At 32.5% G+C, this 22,987-nt stretch overlaps 1 protein-coding gene across 5 annotated transcripts in view; it reads left to right on the forward strand.

The window, feature by feature from the left end:
• Positions 1-672: 672 nt before the first annotated feature.
• LOC110019436 overlaps positions 673-22,987 on the forward strand; it is a 60,391-nt gene continuing 38,076 nt past the window's right edge. Inside the window, exons 1-6 of one of the 5 annotated variants that reach the window (XM_020717092.1) lie at positions 673-850; positions 969-1,074; positions 1,140-1,242; positions 16,489-17,529; positions 17,762-17,824; positions 17,905-18,122. In XM_020717092.1, the coding sequence (XP_020572751.1) occupies positions 982-1,074; positions 1,140-1,242; positions 16,489-17,529; positions 17,762-17,824; positions 17,905-18,122 (1,518 nt within the window). In that variant the 5' untranslated portion in view covers positions 673-850; positions 969-981. Of the gene's footprint in view, positions 1,075-1,139; positions 1,243-16,488; positions 17,530-17,761; positions 17,825-17,904; positions 18,123-22,987 lie in introns of all 5 variants that reach the window. The other 4 variants (XM_020717094.1, XM_020717093.1, XM_020717095.1 and 1 more) reach the window with 4 other exon arrangements.

Consider the following 22,987-nt stretch of genomic DNA (forward strand, 5'->3'; position numbering starts at 1 on the left):
ATCTACATATCCTTTAAATGCTCACATCTTACTTATGGCTTTTCAAGAGATCGCCATAGAAATTATGCTTATCGAGTGTGTAACCAACCAACGTTAAACTCCATGGCTCGGAGCCATCCTCAATTACTAGATCAAAAAAAGAATCGCTCATCTGCACAAGGAATACAGAGGAGAGAAATTGGAGGGTTTAGAGATATTAGAACATAAAAGCCCCTTCCAATTAAGAGTTGGAGCATATCCAAGAGGAGAACCATAGGAAGATGAAAACCGTAAAAAAAAAAAAAAAGATGAGCCGACTTAATGCAAGGGGCATCACTTAAAGCCTTCAAAAGTAGGCAAATCCTTCAAAGAATAGAAAGAAAGGAGAAGGGGAGATGAAAATACAAGTAGAGCCCCTTCTTTGAGGGGAAAATATTACCTACCGATATTCGTTGGTGCGGACACGAGCTGAGATGGGCTAAACATAGGCGCGACGACCATACCTAATCAGCAATCTGTTCCTAGAGGAAACACTACATATTTATTGTAATTCGTACCTACTAAGAAGGCAACATCTTGATGCCCAACATTTACACGTGGACACCATCATAGTTAATTCGCACGATTTTCAAAGCTTAGACAATATCAAATTCCCTCTTCAAGCATCCGTTTATAACAAGAGGGTCCATGAACCACTCTGCTTCCCACGCTCCTCCGTCTATTTGAATTTGAAAAATGAAAACCCACCGTCGCAGAATGAAAGAGCGGGCCGAGTGAGAGTCGGAAAGAAATTGGGGGAGAGAGATAGATGTAGAGAGCGCAAGACCCGCCTTTGCGCATTTATATAGGAACCCTACTTGAAGTGAAAACCGTACTCTTTCAAATTCCTTTCAAATTTCATGCCCTAACACTATCTGCCTCCCGCCAAGATCTCCTTTTTCCTCTTTCTCCTCCCTCGAGCTAACTCGCTTTCACTTCTTCACTGGCGGAATAGGCTTATGGATGGGCAGGAGGCAACGCCGGCAGTCGATCCCTCCTCCATTTCTTGCCCTAGTTCTCCATTTCAGGCGGGGACTGCTTCGGGAGTTTCTTATGGTTCTTATCTTAGTTGTTCTTTGTTTCGTGCGGTGATTTGAAGTTTGATCCTTTGTGTTTTGTAGGAAAGGAGGGCGAGGAGCAGGGAGCCGGATCTGGATGAACCAAACAAGCGAGTCAAAAGAGTAAAGCTGCGGGATCTGGATACGGTGATGCGATTAGAGGAAGGTAGACCTCGACTTTGCTTAAAATTTGTATGTTTGATTGTTTTCTGCTTCGTTATTGTTACTCGGAGCTTGATTTTGTGATATCGCGAAATGTGCAATGTTTTGCTGGATTACCCTGTTGGATTAGATAAAAAGTTTCTTTCTTTTTGGCTTCAGTTTGATCTATGTTTTTAAAATTTGTTTATTTTTCTTACCTTAACCGATGCTACGTTTTAGAGGGGAGCTGCTCTTCTAATTTTGTTATATTCAAAAGGGGAGTTGCTGATAATTTTAATTTAGTATTCATCCAATTTGCATGTCGATTGTGCGATTTGGCTTTCTTCGAATCAGGATTTTTTTTATTTGCAATGGTTGGATTACATGCAAATCGGCCAATTGTCAAGATATTTCTATGTAGCAGTGAACCTCCAAATCCAAACCTTGCGCGGCTGTTTCATTTATGAATTTATTTTTATTAACTTATATATTCTAGCCATTATGGGTTTATATCGCTGTTGACATGACATTGATGGTTGGAGAGAGTAACTCTTTTGTCTCAACTCCTACACAACCTGAACCACATATTAAATGTAACTCTTTTCTCTCAACTCCTACACAACCTGAACCACATATTAAATTATTACTTCAGCTCCCATTCCTCTTCGGCCAAACTATTTCTTTTGCATTTTTTTAGTGTGTGGTCAAACTTGCGCTGTTTATTTATGGCATTCTATGTGCTTAACTGCTTTGGAGGGAAGGAATAACTTGAGGGAGTTTGGAAATAGGGTTTTAGAGAGAAAAAAGGGGTAGTGTGTCGAAGTACTTGGCTTCTTTCTTTTCTATAGGAAGATGATTGGTTGTTTTTTTGAAATTCCTCCATCATTGTTTTTCATTTAAAGCATTGGAAGCCAATGCTTCAGCTTAGTCACATCTTTGTTAATCTTTGATGCAGTGTTTTCAAGAAAGGAAGCATAATATAATAATACATTCATTAATAATTATCAGAATTTAATAGATGACTTATAATTTGACATGGAGTAGAAAAGAAGTGTGTTTTATATCCTAATTTGCAGACAAATTTTGAAGATGAACCTGCAAATTAAGAATTCTTGCAACTTTTATTATACATAAGTATTATTAAATGATTATAAGTTTAAAGCTAGCATAGTAATCTGCTATAAAAATTTGAAACTTAAAGCTAACACCTTTAATCTGTAAAAAAAGCTAAATTTAAATACATAAGTTATAAAGTTTCATAAAGAAAGATAAATGATATTCGTCAGTCTTTGTTTTCCGTTTCATTCCCGCAATTTTTCTTTTACAAATAAATTTCTTCTTTTTATTTTTGCGACGCAAATCACATTTTTTTAAATAATATAAATTTAAGCAAGTCGAGATAGATTAGCAATCATGATATATGAATCTTCTTTTATTGTTGACAATATAAATCTTGCAGATTACCTTTAATCTTCTCTTGATGCCTTTTCAATTTATCTCCAAATAAAATTTACATCACCAAAGTGTTGCTCAACATTATTCTCATTTTCCTTAATTTATTACTTACAATATGCATCAATAGAATCCAAATTAATTAGATCATCATTCAAATTGAATATTGTTTTTTTAAACTTTGGCTCTACTTGATTTTATATGTGTGTGTGTGTGTGTTTGTGTAAAAGAATAGATTCATATGTATGTTAAATTAAAATTTTTAAAATAATTGTATTCACCTCAACAATTTTGTCATTATCTTTTAACCGATGAGTTACACATGGCGTCTATTAACATGTCTTCTTTTCTTGATAAATATTTGATTTTCAAGAACATAAGGTGTGTGTGCGTGTGTGTATGTGCGCACGGTTATGTGTGCGTGTGTCCATGTAAATATATTAAATACTATAGGTTACTAAAATGTAAGTACAATGTTGGAATGATTATTAATTACTATAGTTTACTAACATGTAAGGATAACATTGGAGTTATTATTTGTTAATATTTAAAACACTTTTTTCCCCTTTTTTGTAGTGCATCTAAGATTTTAAAGAGTTTTAATATGATTTTTGAATATTCAGATATATCATCTCTTAATGTAAATTAACAAAAACGTTTATTATAGATTGCTTTTTATGATCGATCCACTTAGCTGACATAAGAGTGCACCATTCTTCTGGCCATTTTGTGTCTCTCCATATCCTTCATAGTAGCTTGCTTTTTATTTTTAAACATAAAAAATAACACATGATTGTAGGGAGGTTTAAAAACTGATTCATATTATGCAATAGTCTCTATCATATGATCAAAATTCGCTAATTTAGAATTTGAATATTGAATGAAGAAATGTATACCATTGCCAAAATACTTAAAGAAATAAAAATAATATTTTGATACAAAGTATTTCATTACTACCAGATTGTTTGTAATACATAAAATCTCGAACCTTGATCAATTTTCTATCAACAATTGATGTGCAACATGTGCTCATTTTTAAGCAAAATTATTTGGAAGATATTGTTTTTTCAGAATCCTGGGTTGTAATATTGAGGTTGAATAAATGACCCGTAGATTAAAAAATCAAGCTAGAGATATAAATACAAGACTAAGAATAAAGGGCCAAGCAATTAAGAGCCAAAACTAACACAAGTCGATGAATGAGAGTTCCCTTGAAAGCACAAATCAAGGCATTGTATTTAAATGTAAATATATTTTCATTTTTTTACATTTTAAAATATCATTGAAGTTATGCATGATTGGACCCCCCTCAATGAAGGAGCATGAAGAATGAAAAACATTAATGAAAATATTGAAGTTCTTCATCATGTGGCCAACACCTCTCCCTTCCTATCTATTTTTTTTCTCCAAAATGAGGAAGCTTAAGAGTGATTTTTTTTTTGTAATTAGGACTTAATATGCAATAAAATTATTAGCGTAGAATGAAATCATTTGATTGAAAAATCGTTCTTCTCTTGCTTATGGTTTAGTAGCTTCAATTTTGCTTTTTTTTTTCCCTTTAAATTTAGTTAGGTTTGTTATCCCTTTTATTTAAGTTTGTTACTTCTCTTTTAAACACCTATTCTAAAACATCCTAACATCTCCCTCCACTTTTTATGCCTCTTCTTAGAGTAGTCACCATCACTCAATACTTCACAATCACTACAAATGTCACCATAAGAACTCTCGACCTAATCAGGTAAGACTATTATCTAATATTATTCTCTATCCCTTGATTGCTATTTAAACTCCACCAATCATTACCTTACTCTAGATTATAAGTACACATTTTAAGCTCCATTGGAAATTATATCCATCTAGTCCACCTAAATCTCATCACCTAAAGTGGCATTTTAAATTAGCCCAATCTAGCCCAATTTGGATTAGTCTTAGTTTTGAATAGTTATACTCCAATTTACTCACCACTCCACCAAATACTCTAGAATCTATCCTTTGATATTGAACTAAAAATTTATAACTTTCTTTAGCTTTTAATCTCTCTAATTGATGTCTTACCACTATTATTTTAGGCACCAAAACAAAGCCTGGAAGATTCAAATTTTGTTTGAATTTTTTTTAGCAGAAGGTTACTTTTCTTTGACAAATCTCTTCAAATTTGGTTTGGTTAGAGAGAAAAGATTGACATTCACTCTCTCTGAGGAACTCATATGTAACCTTTAAAATAAATTACGAATGCTTTGATAATACCTGCAAAAGATGAAAGAAATTATAAATATGATAAGAGAAGATAATAAGTAAATTAAAGACTGGCTTAGATGAATATTCACTACTTTCAAACTTGAACTTGATAAGCCGCCTCTCAATCCTTCATGCAACACAACATCATTTGATTCTCTTATAAATGCAACCACTTTTCAAGGTCTTAAAGCTTCAATTTGATTATTCAATAATAAATACATGTAGATTTCTTCAACCTAATTCTCTTGTAGAAACCAAAATATATTGACACGGACGTCTATTTCTCTAGTGACATTATGTAGGTAGGGTTGTAATTGAGCCGAGTCGAGCTAAGTATATCATAGTTTGGACTTAACTTGGTATAATTATAGGTTTTTCATGTTCGGCTTGAGCTTGTGTTTAGCTTTCATATCGTTTAAGCTTAAATTGCTTAAATTGTTTAGCTTTCATATTGCTTGGTATAATTATAACTTTATTTGTTTATGAGAAGTGAATGAGTATTGAAACGAGCTAATGAGCTAAAAAAATAAACAAGTATCTAGATTTTCAAACAAAAAGAAAAATCAATAAATAATTTAGCAAATTTGATCGCAGCTATTAATTTATTGATTAAAAATTCTAAATCCTTCAATATCTTAACTCTCATTTCTCGTTCGTTTTGCCATAAATCCCTTACTAAGAGGCTATTTAGTGGAATGATTTGTGTAGCATTTAAGTATGATATAACTTAAAGGTCTGTTTGGGGTAGTTGCAGCTTATTAAAAAATAATTGTGAAACTGCTGAATAATAATCTGATGCTCAAAAAACTGCGGTGATTATTATAATTTTTTTTTAAGTCAGACCGTAGTTAGAAAATTTATTATAATTTTTTTTTAAGTTTTTTTTTAAGTCAGACCGTAGTTAGAAAATTGTCATCGCATCTTGCCAGGAGTGGTGGAAAAACACAAATTTCAGAGCCACCCCAAACATACCCTAAATTCCACCAAACAATTAAAAATTGTAATTTTAAAACCTAAATAAACTTAATATCGAGCATTTATATTTCGTATATGATACAAGCTATCATTAAGCTATCAATAAACGAGTAAATATTTTAGTTAATTAAATTTTATTAAATAATATATCATATATGATATGAGTATTATCAAGCTTAATATCAAACGATTTTCTTCGTAAACATAAATGAACGAGTTTGATTATGTTCATGTTTGGTTTATTTAAGCTTTGAGATTTTAAAAATTGTTCAAGCTTGTTTATTTACTAATTTGTTTATTTACTAATTTGAATGAACACGATCGAGTCTTAATCGAGTCGAGTTCGAGTTGTTCATCGAATGCATTGGTTTATTTACATCTCTATATGCAAGCATCTGTTAGAGATGAAACCGTGCCAGATGCAGTCCAAATCATTTGTTACGGATGATTCTAGGGTCAACCTACCTTCTGGTTTCTTGGGGTTGTTTCCCATCCTATGGGGACCACTTCTCTTTAACCTAGGCCTATAAGTATGTTGTTTTTGTCTTTTAGAGTAGATTTTTTTTTACATTTCTGCCAAGACGGTCGGCGGCATCCTCAGTTTTCTCATCTTGGGTTGTATCCAAGGGCAAGTGCTGAGTTGGCTGTATCTCATTCCGAGATGATGATTCTCCTCTATGGGTTTAATGGTGCTCTGACTGTATCTCACTCCCGAGATGGTATTTATCCTTCCCCAATTCCGCATCCATCTTGATTTACTGCCACAAATTCCTCTTCACTGCAGGCTGCCCCGTCAATATACCTTTGTTATTCTTCCTGCAGTTCTTTATTGTCCAACAATCCTTTATGCTGTGAACACCAATGACAACAGTCCTTTTGTTGTCTTGTAGTCCCAAGCATTTCCCTTTATTGCCATCATCATTCTGCTTAGTTGCTACCTCCACAAACAACCATTTCTGAATGTTTAGTTGTTGTTCCTGCCGCCCAAAACCGATCCTCATGTCGCTTTGATGTTATCGAGCCCCTCTTCCTTGCCTACACCGCCCAGAGCAACCCACATTCTTGCTATTTCAAAAGTTTATTACGTTCCCTTTGTTGCTACCCTCGTCCTCTTGTTGTCGCTCCACCATCCAACCTTCCAAACCATTAACCGACCATGTCCCCTGCGAGATACAAACCTAGTCGAGTATTATGTCTGTTAATTTTTTCATTTCATTGTATTGGTTGTATTCTCATATTGATTTTTTCAATATTAATATTTGATGTTTTATTGTGATTCGAGTTAACTCCAGTATCATTTGGTATCAGAGTTGACCTAACTAGTCCTATCCTTGGGTTTCTTGCATCCACCAATACCCAATCCCGCCTCCACATAAGAATACTTCCTTTTGTTGATTTTTTAAATCAACCACCTAAATTTTTTTTCCCTCCTTACATCATCTCTATAAACCCTCTTCAAATTACCCAAACCAAACCCAAACTATGCCATCAAAGAGACAATTATCGAAAATATGATCAAGAGTAAATACCACAATGCTCTTTATGAGAAATTTGTGAAGAGATGCCCTACAACATTATTTGAAAAATGTGTAGCTGGAAATCCTTCAACTGTGACAGAGGTTTGTCGTTTTTGAGAGGAGAATCCATAAGGGTCACCCGTAGTCACAACGACAATTTCTCTTATCGAAGGAATATAATGAATCTCTTTTAACAGGTGAATTCTAGAATGAACCATTGCCCTGAATATTTGACATGAAATATTGTAGAATCCATAATTTTAAAGTAAATGTGATTTTGACATATTTTGACGGACACATGAATACGTACGAGTTCATTGAGTGACTCTGGATTGTGAATATGTTTTAAAGTGTCAAGATGTCCCACCAAACATAATAGTGAAACTAGACGATATCATGTTAAGGAATTTTGCATTTTTAATGGGAGAACTTAAAGATTCTTCGATGGCGAGTAGGGGCATTTTTAATGGGAGAACTTAAAGATTCTTCGATGGCGAGTAGGGAAGAGTAAAATTTCTACTTGATCCAATACGAAAAGGGAAATGCAATGTCAATAATTACCCGCATAATATAGGTAGGATATGTGTGTAAGAACCCCCTCAGTTACAACAACATCCACGGGTGATCGCCACATCTTACAGACAGAGTTCAATCCTAGGATTCAATAATAAGAGTACACCGAACCGAAAATTCAAGCTGACCTTGCCTGAGGAGACACTAGTTCAGGGGGGCGAATAGGTGGAACCAATCCACATTCCTAAATTTATCTCAGCTAGGAAGTGTTTCAAGTGTAAAAAATTTGGGTATATTGAATTAGATTGTCTAACCATGAGAATGATCTCCTTCATTGAGTTTGGGGTAGTTGAAAAAAATAGATGACACGAGAAAGGATGAAGACGTCAGAAACGAGCCTCTTCAAGTCGATGAGGAAGAGACATTAATGATTCAGGATTGGACCTCGAGAGAGACTCCAATTGGATTAACCAGAGTTGTTCTAGATGATAGCGAGTCTGAGGAGAAGATTCCTGAGAGGGGGCAACCCCTTTTGATGGAATTGTTGGACATTTTCACCAATATTTCATTTATTGGGTGATTGCCCTTGAAAGTGGTCCAACATGTCAAAAATGAGAAGCTTGTGAGTTACTGTTGGGAGACTATATGAAGTTATTTAGATATTAAATTAGTTCAGTAGTGTACCCACCTACAAATGTTTAGACAGGAGGGATGAACCACAATTTTGAAAATTTTCTTTGGAGCATGGTGGGGAATAAAATTCTACAGTAAGATCCATATTCTACTAGAGAAGAAAAAAAACCTCTTCCTAGTGGTTGCTATTGAGAGTTGCCTAGTCCGCCGTAGTTTTTATCCCAAAGTTGAATCCTCTTTACACACTTGTTTATCAAATACACTCAGATGAGTATGAGGAGTGGAAGAAACCAATTACTTATTTAATGACTCAAAATTTGGTTCATGAGAATACTCATTCACGTGCATTTTTAGTTTTGTCCTTGCCAAAAGATGATGAATCCTCTTTACGTACTTGTTTATCAGATACACTTGGATGAGTATGAGGAGTGGAAGAAACCCGTTACATATTTAATGGCTCAAAATTTGGTTCGTGAGAATACTCATTCACTTGCAATTTTAGTTTTGTTTTCGCCAAAAGATGATGAATACCTATTGTATCATGATGTGCTCTGGAATGATCTAGAGGATTAACTTGCCAAGAAATTATAATATTTCTGCCACCTTCAATGTATCCGACTTGACTCCATACTATGAGGAAACAAAGTCTTCAAAGGATCAAGTCGAAGCTTCCACAACCTCAAGAGATTGAGTTGGGTATATGCTCTTTGTAATACACAACGTAGTTGTTCGTTTGATGCAAGGAGTGCTAGACACGGTCCATACAATTCAATCTGGACAATTCAATGCTCAACCGACCTTTCGGTTTGGGGTTGTCGCCCACCATTTGAGGGCTAATCCTCTTTACTCAAGGTCTATATGTATGTTGTTTTCGTATTTTAGGACAGCTTATTATTGCGTTTTTGTCTGGACAATTGTCGACTTTCCTTGTTTTTCTGCCTAGGGCTCTATCCAAGGGTGAGCGGTGCTTCGACTGTATTTCTTACTGAGTTGGTGAATCTCTTCCAAAGGTTGTGTGGCAATCTGGTTGTATTTCGCTCTCGAGGTGGTTTTTATCCTTCTCCAACTCCTTCACATCCCTCATTCTTTGCTTTCACACATTCCTACTTGCCCCAGGCAGCCCCGACAACAAATTTTTGTTCTTCCTGCAGTTTTTTGCTGTTTAGCCATCCTCCATGTCGTTATACCCTCGAGACAACCTTCCTTTTGATGTACTGCCATCCACACACATTCCTTCTTGTTGCCGTCGTCATTACCTCTCATTGTCTCCTCCCCGAACAACCTTTACCGATTGTTTTTCCTTTTTTCGCCGCCCAAAACCAGTCATCTTGTCGCCTTGCTACTGTCCAACCCCCCTTCCTTGTTGGCATCACCCAGAACAACCCAATTTCTCGCTGTTCTGATAGTTTCTCACATTTCCTTTGTTGTCACCATCGTCCCCTTGCTGCCACCCCACCATCCAACTTTCAAGTCAAGCAATCAACCACCTCCCTTATGAGATACAAACCTAGTTGAGTGTTGTGTCTGTTGTTTTTCCATTTTTTGTGTTGTTCGTAACCGCCTATTAACTTTTTCAGTAATAATATTTGCTTTTTTTATTGTGGTTTGAGTTAACTCCGGTATCATATATTAAGTGCAAGTTGAGATGTTTCAATTTTTATGCCAACAATAGACTTCTTAACTTTGTGAATAAAGCTATTTAAAGTGGATGAGAATGGATGCTTAATAGGAGCTCATTTTAAGCAAAATCATAAAGAAATATGTGATCTTTTGAAATATTGGATTGCTATGTCAAAGATGAATGGATGGTCTCCTTCAATTACAAAATCTAGTATCGTTTCAAATACATGAATAAGAGAAAAGCCATTAACCTAAGAGCTCAAGCTAGCATAGGTCCGTGAGAGCCTATTTTAAAGCACATATTAAAACCTGATTTTTAAATTATTGAAATGTAGTTTATTTATTTATTTATTTTTATAATATCCTTGCTATTATATATGGTTGGCTTCATTAATTTATTATCATGAAAAATTAAAGTTTTAATGAAAATACTGGAAACCTTCTCATTCATTATGTAACCGATGCATCTCTCTTTCCCTATTCATCTCCAAAATGAGGAAGCTAGAGGGCATTTTTTGCTTTTAAATAGGAGTTGATGTGCAATGAAATTGTTAATGTGATTTGAAATCATTTTTGTGAAGAATTATTCTTTTCGCACTTGGTTTGGAGGCTTCAAGTTGCTTTTTTTTTTGGGTTGAGATTTGATAATTATCTTTTTAAATTTAAGTTTATTGCTTCTCCTCTCTGAAACATCCACTCTAAATCATCCGAACTTCTATATCTACATCCTAAGTCTTTACTTAGATCATCCAATTTGCTCTCTCTAGGCCTCAAAACTGCCCTTAATACTACGAGATAAAAAAACAAACAAGACTAGTATTCAATCTTGTTTTCTATCCCTTGACATTCATGCAAATTTCATTAAATGTAACTATTTATTTTAGATCATAAGTAAACATTCCAAGTTAATCACCTGCAAGAATATCTAGTCATTCAACCCACCTAAAGTCCATTTCCAAAATAATTTTTCAAATTAGCTGAAAATAACTTGATTGGATTAGCCTTGGTATTTCAACAACCCTTTAAACTCCTTACCAGTCCTCCAAAAACTCCAAAACCCTTCCTTAGATATTAAACTATAGATCCATAACATTTTTTAGACATTAACAAAAAAGCCACATGCCACCATCATATTTGGCTTCATAGTAAAGCCTACAAGTAGTGAGTCTGCTTAGAAACTGTTTTTTAAGCATAGAATCTATTTCTTTATACAAATCACTTCGAGCTTATAGGTATGTTAAGTGACACTTTTTGAAAATAATCTAATGTATGTCAAAAAAAAAAAAAAAAAAACTTGTGTGTAGAAAAGATGGAAGAAAATATAAATATGATTTGAGAAAATAATAAGCAAATTAGAGATGATCTAAACAAAATTTCACCCATCTTCTAGGGAGGATTTCTCCTCGTACCAGCACTATACTTTTTGATTTTTTTTTGAATTTTTTTTTTGATAAAGATGATTTTTTTTTTCCTAATATATTTTTTTCAATATATTGTTATTAATTTTCAAGATGAGCTATTTATTAGAAACAAGTTTTCAATGATTGTGTAAAAATTCAATTACTTGTGCCTTGTGGTTTGAATTTCTTACTAATTTTCTTCGGATTAGTTGATCATTCCATTATTATTTGGTTTCGACTTGCACATTTTTGGAATTTTTATTTGAAGTGAATTCTTGTGTAAGTAGTAAAATTTTATATGTCAATTCCAATATGATTTTATTTGATTTATATTAAATGCATCATGTTGGTTAAATATTGAATTGTCTCTGGAGCATCTAGCCTCAGCTTCCATCGAAGCTGAACACATGAACTTTAATTTTCCCGGTTGTATCTTAGTTTATACCATAAGGCTGACATATATGATTGTCATATTTTCATTTGCATGCTAGCTATGATGTTTATCTTGATTTTTTTTCTTTTACCATGGTTTCCCATCATACAGTAGTGCTTTGAGCATGTTCATTATTAGTGCTATATTCAATTTTTGGTTCTTGTTGGCATAGTTGGTTTATTCTAAAGTTAGTTTCTAGTCGATCTTTAATTTGATTTACTTTAGTGCTGATTTGGTCTTATTTTTTTAAATTATTTTGACTCAATTTTTTAAGGCAATCATAATTCCATTATCTTTAGTGATCCATTAACTATCTTTGATATTGAGTTTCGTTTTTGACTGACATTAAAAAAAGTTTAAGCTTTGGTTCCAATTTGATAGACGCCTTTGAATCTAGGATTTGTTTATGCAATTTCAAGATAAGACGCACGAACAAAACATTGACACCTCATAATTTTTGAATTCTTATTCAGAAAAAAAGCTATAGCCTATTTTGATTTACAACCAAAAAAATTATTTAGTCTCTTTAAAACAAAAATTTAGTAATCATTAGTTAGATTACCAAAGTTTAAATTTTTTTTGGAAGATATGAGAATGAATAAATTCTCATAGCGATTTAAATTTGAGGTTTTTTCTCTTTTGAAGCAGAGGGATAAGTCTCAAGACAAATAAAAGTACAAGTCTTGCACTAAATAAAAAAAAAAAATTAAAGAAAATTTACAATAAAGCCATATACCATCAAAAAACAATTAAAAAAATTCAAAAAATCTAAAACAAAAAGGAAAAGAAAAATCAATTAAAATTATAATGAAAAAAATAAAAAGAAAACTAAAATTGAATAAAAAAAATTAAAATTTGAAAGAAATTAAAAATAATTAAAAAAAATAAAGTAAATGTATTAAGCTAAAATAAAATAAAAAATATTATAAAAATAGCTAATTTGAGGCATTGCTTAAGATTAGACAAAAACAAATTGCAACCTTCCATACCTAGTTTATTTCAACTTTAAACGTAAAAAATTAAACTCTCTTATATATAATTTGAAAAAAAGAACTATATATATTTATTTATGTTGAGGCATTTGTCTCGTGCGCCAAAGGCATAAGCCTCAAATGAGGCAAAGGGTGTACTAAGCCTTAGTCGGGCTGGAATATGGTAAACCTTAAAGTGCTTATTGTGTGTCTTATAGCGAGGCATTCCTTGATGCAATTGCCTTCTAAACAAGGGTGGCTGATTATTGCCGTTGATGTTGAATCAAAACATGGAATATGATCCAGCATTTCATTTTGATTCAATGTCAAGCATGCAACTCTGCAGCAAGACAATTGATGTAAACCATACTTTTAATAACATAGGCCTAAAGGGGCTTTATTTATAACCCTAAAAGTCTCACAATTTGTAGTTTCTCATAATCTTTAATAATTGTCTTTAATCTATTGATCAACAATCTCGGATTTTCATCCCAAATCACATACATCCACTTCACAAATTCATTACACACAGTTGGTTCTTTAGGATTAGGAAACAAACATCCATTAATTGCTAAAATAGTATAGTTACCAAAAGGAAACCATCCCACATGCCATGTTAGTTACTTCGAAAATCACAAGACGATAAATTTGAATCAATCCCAATGAGATTCTGAGAACAGTAAGAAACCCAAAACACTTTTTTTACAACGCCCAAAAAGGACTATATCCTTGCTTTAGTATCACCAACCATAGGCATTAGATGCTGCTCCAAGCTACAATGTAGAAATCAGGAACCATAAAAAAAAAAAAAAAGAAAGGCACTATGAAATGCACAGTTGGTTTGAATAAGGCCTTGGAAATAAGTGATTGTGGGAATTTGAGAGCTAAATCAAAAATAACTTGTAGTTTAGGGCTAAATGAAAAATAACTTGCAGTCGCAAACAAAACTTACCAAAACTCTCAAACCACTAATTGACATATCACATTGTCATATTCACCCTTGACATAGGCATCTAACTAAAAAAATGATATTTAAATTTAGGCAAAATATTAGATTGTCACTGTTTCCATCTGAATGCTGCATTATGCACTTTTGATGAATATAAACGTTCATATTTCAATCACATCGCCTCTGATTTCTAAAAAAGTGTTTAGACGTTTGAATAATTAAAGAAAGCTTATTTTCACTAGAATAAGCATCATTCACTCTATAAATGACTAAAATAAAACAAAATTTTTCTTGGAAGTTTCTTGCAAGGGGCGACTTAAACAATACTTTGAAATCCTATTTACGGATTAATCCTCTCGAAACTTGCCTCTCCACACTTATTGGCATGCAAAAACACCAGTTGTATTGTCACGACTCGACTCGAGGCTTGTAATTAACCAAGACGAGAACAAATAATCGGACGATGAAAATTTTTTTTACTATTCTATTTCTATTACTAACAGTTTAACATTTAAAAAATTCATGAAAGATCCACTAAAGAAAACATTTAAATTAACAAGTAGAAATATGTATCTTTATGGATGTTGTTTGTTGCCTTCTATACACACTATGTCCTCTTCTATTCATCTTAATCAAAAGCTTGTATCTGAAAAAAATGTTAAAACAACATAATGAGTTATTTAAAGATAATCCATGAGCAATAACACTTGTAAACTACAGTAATCTAAGATAAATAATTCAATATGCATGCTGATCTTTCATATCTCTTTAATAAATTTTGAATTGTTAATCTTTCATATCTTTATAAAAAATTTTTGAATATAATATTACATGTTTCAATGATCTTTTCAAAATGAAAATACTCTAAACTTTCATATGCATTTATTTTTACTGTAATTTTAACTTTACTTTTATTTTATACTATTAACATTAACATCTTTCTTAGGAGCACTGTTAAAACATAATCTAACACATCTCTGGCCAATATTATCCTGTCGGCACAGCGGTCATCAAAATTGTCTGAGGTGGAATTACTCTTACCTATCACTTGCTGATATTCTCCCGTCAATACATCTGTTAACGATCTAAATATCACAGTTGTCTGGTGTGGTAAGCTCTATTTACTCATCTCTAACCGAAATTTTCGGTTGGCACAGTGGGTAGTGATCTAACATCAAAATTATCTGGGGTTGTAGAAAAACATCTATGCACGCTGGTACACTATACACTATCATCCTCTGACTGTATCATTAGAGGGTGAACTCCTCTTTACATGTACATACAAGCATTCATATATGTATTTTATTTTTTCATATCATGTGTTCTCTTCTTATCAAACTCTTTACATGTATCTACTAATGATTAAGTGCACGTTTACTAGCATCAACATGACACATATTGTTCTAATAATTTCATAGATAAATCATTATGCAACTGGTTGTATATGATTATTTTCTAAAAGTCATGTATTGATATACTATAAGATTTCTACTTGAAACTACAGTCCATATAATAACTTAATATATATGCACATCTATTCTAATTTATTGTCATTCAATGATTTAATTACCTTATGTGAAATTCACTGTGTATCTATTTTATATGTATAGTTTTCTATCTGCCAATATGAAGAATCTGCTTTAATTTAAATCTCATTGAAATTAAACATAAATGAAACATCAATAAAATCATACCAATATTTTAAAATAAAACTAATTACTGAAATTTATAATGTAATTACTCACCATATCCTACTTGTTTGTTTCACAGATTCCGTATCTCAAATATTAGGTTCAAATCTTCAACCTTAATTATTTTTTTGTCACGATCAGGCATGGGGCTTGTAACCAAGACGAGAACAGACAGTCAGATGGCGAAATTTTTTTTTGTTATTCTATTTCTATTACTAACAGTTTATTTTTCAAATAAATTCATAAAAGAGTCACTAAAGAAAATAATTAAATTAACAAGTAGAAAAGTTAACGTTTCTGGTTGTTGTTCTTGTATACATTATCTCTTATTCTATTTATCTTAATCAAAATCTTAAATCTGATAAAAAATATTGAAGGAACATAATTAGTTATCTAAAGATAATCCAGGAGCAATTACACTTCTAAATTACAGTAATCCAAGGAGAAGAATTCAATATGCATGCTGGTCTTTCATATCTCTATAAGAAACCTTGAATATACTAAGCTTTCATATCTCTATAAGAAATATACTATTGCATTTATTTAACCTACATCCTCCTTTTGAAGTGCATGCCACGTTATCTCATTAATAAGACACAAACAAAAAATGATCTAAAATATAAGATCCGGTAGTTATTTCATCTTATTCTTTTTTCAGAATTTTAGAATTATCCGCATGCTGTATTGCTGACTTTATTTACAAAAAAGAGAACCAGATTAGTAAAAAGATGAGCAATTTTATTTGGTAATGCCTTTTTTCTGCTTGATTGCCGTGATAATTCATAAGTATGAAATAGTTCATTTTCCCTTTTTTTTGTTCTGACATACATTTGATGTTATTTGATGATGAATATTTAATTTTCTGGTTCTGCACTCCAGGAATCAGGTCATGTTCAACAAAACCAAATGAAAAGAAAACTGAAAAACTTGAAACTTCTATTGAAGATGAGAATGCCTCTCAAATCACCAAGGGAACTGATTTGAGGCTTTCCAACAATCCAGCAGACATACCAATGAACAATCATTCTCTTGAAACTGATGCAGTTTGCAGTTTGCAGTCATCCATGGTTACATGTGAGCTTGAAGCGGAAAACGTGAGAGAGATCTGTAGAGCTTCCTTGCTGGAAAAACGTGAACTGAAGAGTGATCCTCATGCAGCTGATTTGCCGAGACTTGGGGTGGATCTGAACAATCCCTTTTATCCTTATAAGAAGCTTGGGCAGGTGAGAGCTACAGATCCTTCAGAATGTGGTAGCACCACTGGTCCAATGGAGAACAATGAATCAATGAGAAGATGGAATGAGATGAAACAAAATGGCTTTGTTTCCTTGGCAGAAACTGTTCCCAGCTCAAAACCCCGGCACCGCCAGCCTAAGAAGAAAAAAATCGAAGAGATGAAGAAAAGGAGTAACACGACTAAGGCAGAATTGGCCAACAAGGGCATAAATGTTGGTGCCCCGAGTGGCTTGCTTTCTGGGCTTAACCCTGGTATCATCAAGCATGTAAGGAATAGCAAGCAGGTGAACTCAATTATTGAAGCAATGTTACAAAGCGAGAAGGTTGAGAACCAAGAGCTACAGCATAAGCCCCTTGAACAATCCAGGAGTGGAAGAAGGGGAGCCAATGTTGGTTCAAATGAACGTAGGAATGCTTTAGTATCTGATCAACTTGATCTATCACTAAATGAAGCATTTAATCCTGCTTGTTTTGGGTCTAGAATACAAAGCAGCGAATCAGATATGCCTGATTACAAATTCAACAATGATAGCAGCAATACATCAGTTTATAACTCAGAATTTGATGATGATGCTCTCACACTGAAACTATCATCAGGTATAATATCAACAGAACATGCGAGCGGTGCAGCAATCATTGATTTCTCATTAAATCAAGAAAACACAACCTCTCTTTCATTTAAAGGTAATGCACTTCTTTGTCTATGTTTTCCCTAATTATTTCTGCATAATTGTGCGTCCTATATATATATATATTATTTTTTATGTATCTATAGAAATATAGAAATTTGAAAGTTAGGAAATTAAATATGTTTCTTGATGTTTTGAAAATTTTAATTATGAATGATACATCAACACATTAGAATATAATGCGAGTTGAACCTCTGTGGCATCTTTTTTTGATCCCCTCTTTATAGCGGCTGGTGTTGCTTCACAATGGTTGGGGCTGATTCAGCAAGATATTAAAGGCCGGTTAGCTGGTAAGAGACTGTTTGATTAGACATTTTAAACATTTTCAAGTTTTGTTAATAAGGATTCCTAATTTTGTCTACGGATGCAGCACTAAGACGCAGCAAAAAGAGAGTTAAAAATGCAATCCAGATTGAGCTGGCATTCTTGTTAACAAGAGATCTTGCACCTCACTCAGAGAATGAGTCCATGCTACATTCCTCTTTGCTTGATTGCCCTAGAAAGGAAACCTTAGACATGCATATGGCTCGATGGAAAAATCTTTTTGGTCAGATGGAGAAATCACTTATGGAGGAGGGAAAAAATCTTGTAAGTCTTAAATTTGTCATATGGCTATTAATCATTAAGCTTTATTATTTATGTTTGAAGTTCTAAGAGGATTTGATTTAATACATCCATTCATAGATTTATCACAATACCATAGTCTAGATTGACCTGGTATCAAACTAGGTCATAAATTCATATTTGTTTTATTTTTTGAATCAAATTATCTTTAAATTATGAAGGAATTTTTCTTGCCATCGTTATCTTTTTTTTTTTTTTGTTGAATTTAAATTAGATGATAAGTTTTAGTTTTGAATTTAGAATTATAATTTTTATTAATATGATAGAGTTAGGATACCCAACGCATAATTCATATGTATTTTCAGTTCTAAAACCTAAACTTTTATATTTACATGCATAGAAGTCAAATCTTAAATTTCACATAAAAAAATATTACATTTGTTAATCTCTTAAATGTGAAGAATACCTTTTGATGTAGAGGTTTATGCACCAAAGTGTTAAGTATAAATATCAAAATTTAGCTGTTAGATAAATAAATACACAAGTAATGTATCATATGTATGTGAATTTCTCTTTATTTTATAATCTTTAATTAAAATTAGCCATTCTCAAATCCCCTTGATTACCTTTCCCTCATTTTCTTATATATTTTGTCTCTATTATATTTCGATGGGAACATATGAAATTTTACAATTCAAATCTTTTTTTCTCTACTATAGACATATAAATTCTCAAGCCTTTCTTTTGGTTTCTTGAAAAATGTAAGTATGTCTCATCCTCTCTCTCTACATCTCCTGTCTGTTTAGCCTCCTCTTACATCAAAAAGGAGAAATGGAGCAAAATTCAATAGAATGTAAAAGAAAAAAAATTCAAGGACAACTATTTCTTAAGGCCCTCACATTTGCTATTAATGTCAAATTAAGTTAAGCCTAAGCCAGATCAATCTTCATTTCCCATTTAATTGCCTACTCCTTATGTACTCCAAATAGGATTATATTCCACATGAAATTTTTAACAGGAGCACAATCACAAGCAACAAACCACAAAACACAAAACACAAAACACATGCCCTCCGCCTTAGTGCCTTTCCTTTTAAAAATTTAGAGGGTAAATGACACTTAAACATAGCCTAAAGCATTGAAATCTAAAAATTTTGAAAAGCATCATCAAGGTTTAAAATTGATTGGGAGATATGACGACACATCATAGGATTAGACTGCTCTGGTGGAGAGAAAGATGATATAAAAAAATTTCGAGTAAACCTTGCATATGAAACACTAATTGTTTATGGAATTTAAGGTGTGACACAAATTTCTGTCTGCTTTGCGTTTCAGACTGCCATCAAAATTCTGTTTGGGGAGCTATTTTTTCGCTATTTTTTGGACATTTTTGTGGTTGAAAGTTGTTTTTTTCAATTTGACTAGTTAAAGTACAGTGTCTATAAGGAAATTGTTGTCTGATTTCTTGGAAAAAAATATATATTTATAATTTTCACCGCAGCTTTCTAAAAAGTTTTTTTTTTCCACCACAATTTTTAGAAACATGTAGCCACTCCAAACAGATTCTAAATTTTATATTGCGATAAGTTTATATCTCCATTGAACTAAGAAAAAAATATTTAGAAAGAAATTTGCTAAAGATATCTTGAAATTCTACTTGGAAACCTATTTCGATTGCATGCTATTTTTTCTATTTAATCGTAAAATTTAATCTAAGTCCAAATCTAAAATTATTCATTCAAGTTTTTAAAAATGATTCAAGCATATTATGAAATATATTTTGGCATAAAATGTTTTTTTTTTGTAAAGCAGAACTAGTGCTGATTCTTCTAATTTTGCAAACAAATTGCTAATGATATTAGTATACTAGCATCATAACATTGCATTTGAAATTCTTGTGTGGTTGGCATAAATTTCTTGCTTTCATCAATTTTATCAGTGTGCTAATTCATGTACTTGGAAATAATTGATAGATGAGTTTATGCTTTTGCGTGTCAATTGAATGCATAACTTAAAAAGTATTGAAGTGACATAACATATTGTGTTTATTTAATAAAACATTTGTTGGTCTATCATTATAGAAATAAATGAGTATGCATGAGACTGCTATTCTACCCAAGTTGTTTTTTATTCTCACAATGAAATTGATTATATGATGAGAATGAAGATTAAGAATAAAAATGTTGAAGGAATATCTTTGGTAGGCCAACTTCCCGTTATTACAATTAGTTTACATTTTTATTCATAGAATTTGATCTTTTATTGTTCTCATATTTATTTCTATTGATAACCCAAATAAATGGGTCAATGAATTTTCCAATCACCTAGAATTTTCTACTGTGTTTCAATTTGTTCTTTATATTTTTGACCAAAAGCACACATGTTATGTTCTTGATGCTTATCTTAAGGGCAGTCCTTATTGTTCTGATTGACCACCTAGAAATGATACAACACATCTTGTTCATTTCCACTGATAGCATATGGTTGATGATAATGACGATCCTTGTTGACAAACCAAAATTGATTGTTTATAATTTTATGTTGGGCTTGAGCTAAGTGGATATTCTGGTTGAATGATAGATGTAAAACTTGACAAATAGACTCAAAATAAGAAATCATTCTGTGCCAATGTTAAAATTGTTCCTCATTTTTGGAGGCCTTTAATTAGCAAAGGCATTATGATCGGACAAAATTGATTCAGGATTGAGAAAAATGAAATGCTGGTTGGATAAAATATAGTCATAAGTCGTTTAAATTTTGGTAGTTTAATTAAATACAGGGTGTACTTTTGCATTTATATTTGGGGCATTTACATATATAACACAATTCTTTTATATTTACATATCTCACATCTATTAGACTTACATATTTACATACATAGCACTCAAATCTTTAATATAACATAAGAAATAGCATTGTTACCACTTCTAAAAAAATGAATGCACCTTTTCATGCACAGGTTTAAAGCATCAAAATGCTATGTATGTATATATGAAAATATAGTTGTGAGATATGTAAATACATAAGAATTGTGTGCTATGTTTGTAAATTTTCCATTATAGTTATATGCAATCCTATCATTCTAATATACATTTATGCCTACTAAAAACATTGCCTTCTACACAATTTATTCATTAGGACTATAATACAATGTATGCATTATAACTTTATCTCAAGAATCAATGCCATTAGAGCTGCTAACTTCATTGTCCATCCGAACACATGATAAAGTTTATTTATTATCACGTTTCTAAAAAATTACTAAACCATATACATGGATGCTGATAACTAAAAATGTATCAATAGGAAATTGTTTAAATCACAGTGAAGTCATAACACAATATAACCAATCACAGATACCTGTCAAACTTATTCATGCAGGTATATTTCTGTTAACTTTGATGTCTGCTTAAAACAATCACTATTATAAAAGATAACGACGTATAAAGGAAAAGTCTTTCCAACTTGGAGATAGGTTAATCATAATGTAACAATTATGAGACTAAAAATTAAATATTAGAAACCTTATATTATAAGCCATAATATTAATGGAATGGGCACAGTAATGATAATAAGGGCATTACATGTGTTGAAACAAATATGATATATAATTAGAGTTTACTAATATCAATTGTGTAGACTATATGTTTCTGATCAAATATATTTATATAATATTATAAATTAAATCAAATTAATTGAATGCCATTACACATTAATATGGTACTACGAATTAATAATAGATTGTCCTATTAACAACCTACTTGGACTAAGATTGTATATCTGTATGCATGATAGCATTTATGTAGATTACTCAAAATTTTGAAATGGTCATGTTGCTTGCTATTGATAGCGAACATGTTGAAGCCTCTATGCCTATGAGTCAGGCGATCTCTTCATCACTAAACAAAATAGAATTGGTAGTCCAAATCAAGTTAAAAATTATGTTGAACAAGTCAAGACTCTATCATGCCACGCCAAATTAATAAATATAACCTGCAATGATAGGTTTTCATACATTAGATTTTAACACGCTATTGTGTTCCAAAGTAAGAAATGATTTGAGGTAGTTCATATATCAAATTAAGAGTTTCTATATTAAAATAGACCAATATAAATCATGCATAACAAATTTAAATAATAAAATTTTCATGAGTTAAATCAAATTACTTGTATTTTCATTAGTGACTAATCATTTAATCTTAATTTGATTGAAATAAGTGTAGGCGATTAATTTTATTTTTTGTACTTTTAAAGTCAATAACTCATACTTGTCATAAACATTTTTTCAACATATTAGTACTTGATACCATAAAGACTCATGGATACGAAAGTTAATATAAACCACGACGCATGACACAAATTTATTAATAACTTAAAAGAATTGTTACAATGACAACTCCAAAGAAAAGCAAAAACTTCACATAAATCAAAACACAAAACAAAACATTACAACAAAGATTCAACAAATAAAGACACAAAAGTTCGATTAGGAGGGAGTTCAGAGAGATGGGGCTTGGAGCAGTGACTACGATGAAGGCCGGAGAGACGTTGAGCTGCTGTAGAAGAAGTAGGACAACATATAAGCAATAGCAATGACATCGAACCACAGCTGGAAAGAAGCAGTAATATTGTCGGAGGTTGGGGGCTATGGTGATCGCCGAAGAGGTGGGGGATGCTCTGGAAGACGTAGGATAACAGGGTAGTGATAGTAATGACGTCGAAACACAGTTGGAGAGAAGAAAGAACGTCGTCGGAGGTGGAATTGGCTGCTGCGGTGAAGGCCGGACTGCAGACACGGATGGCGGCGTAGAAGGGCTGCGGCTAGTTGTGGGGGAGGCGACATGAAATGCGAGGGCCTGCAAGGAAGCTGCAGGGGCTGTCAGCGAGGAG

This window comes from Phalaenopsis equestris, unplaced genomic scaffold (genome assembly GCF_001263595.1).
Source record: "Phalaenopsis equestris unplaced genomic scaffold, ASM126359v1 Scaffold000055, whole genome shotgun sequence".
Classification (NCBI taxonomy): domain Eukaryota; kingdom Viridiplantae; phylum Streptophyta; class Magnoliopsida; order Asparagales; family Orchidaceae; genus Phalaenopsis; species Phalaenopsis equestris.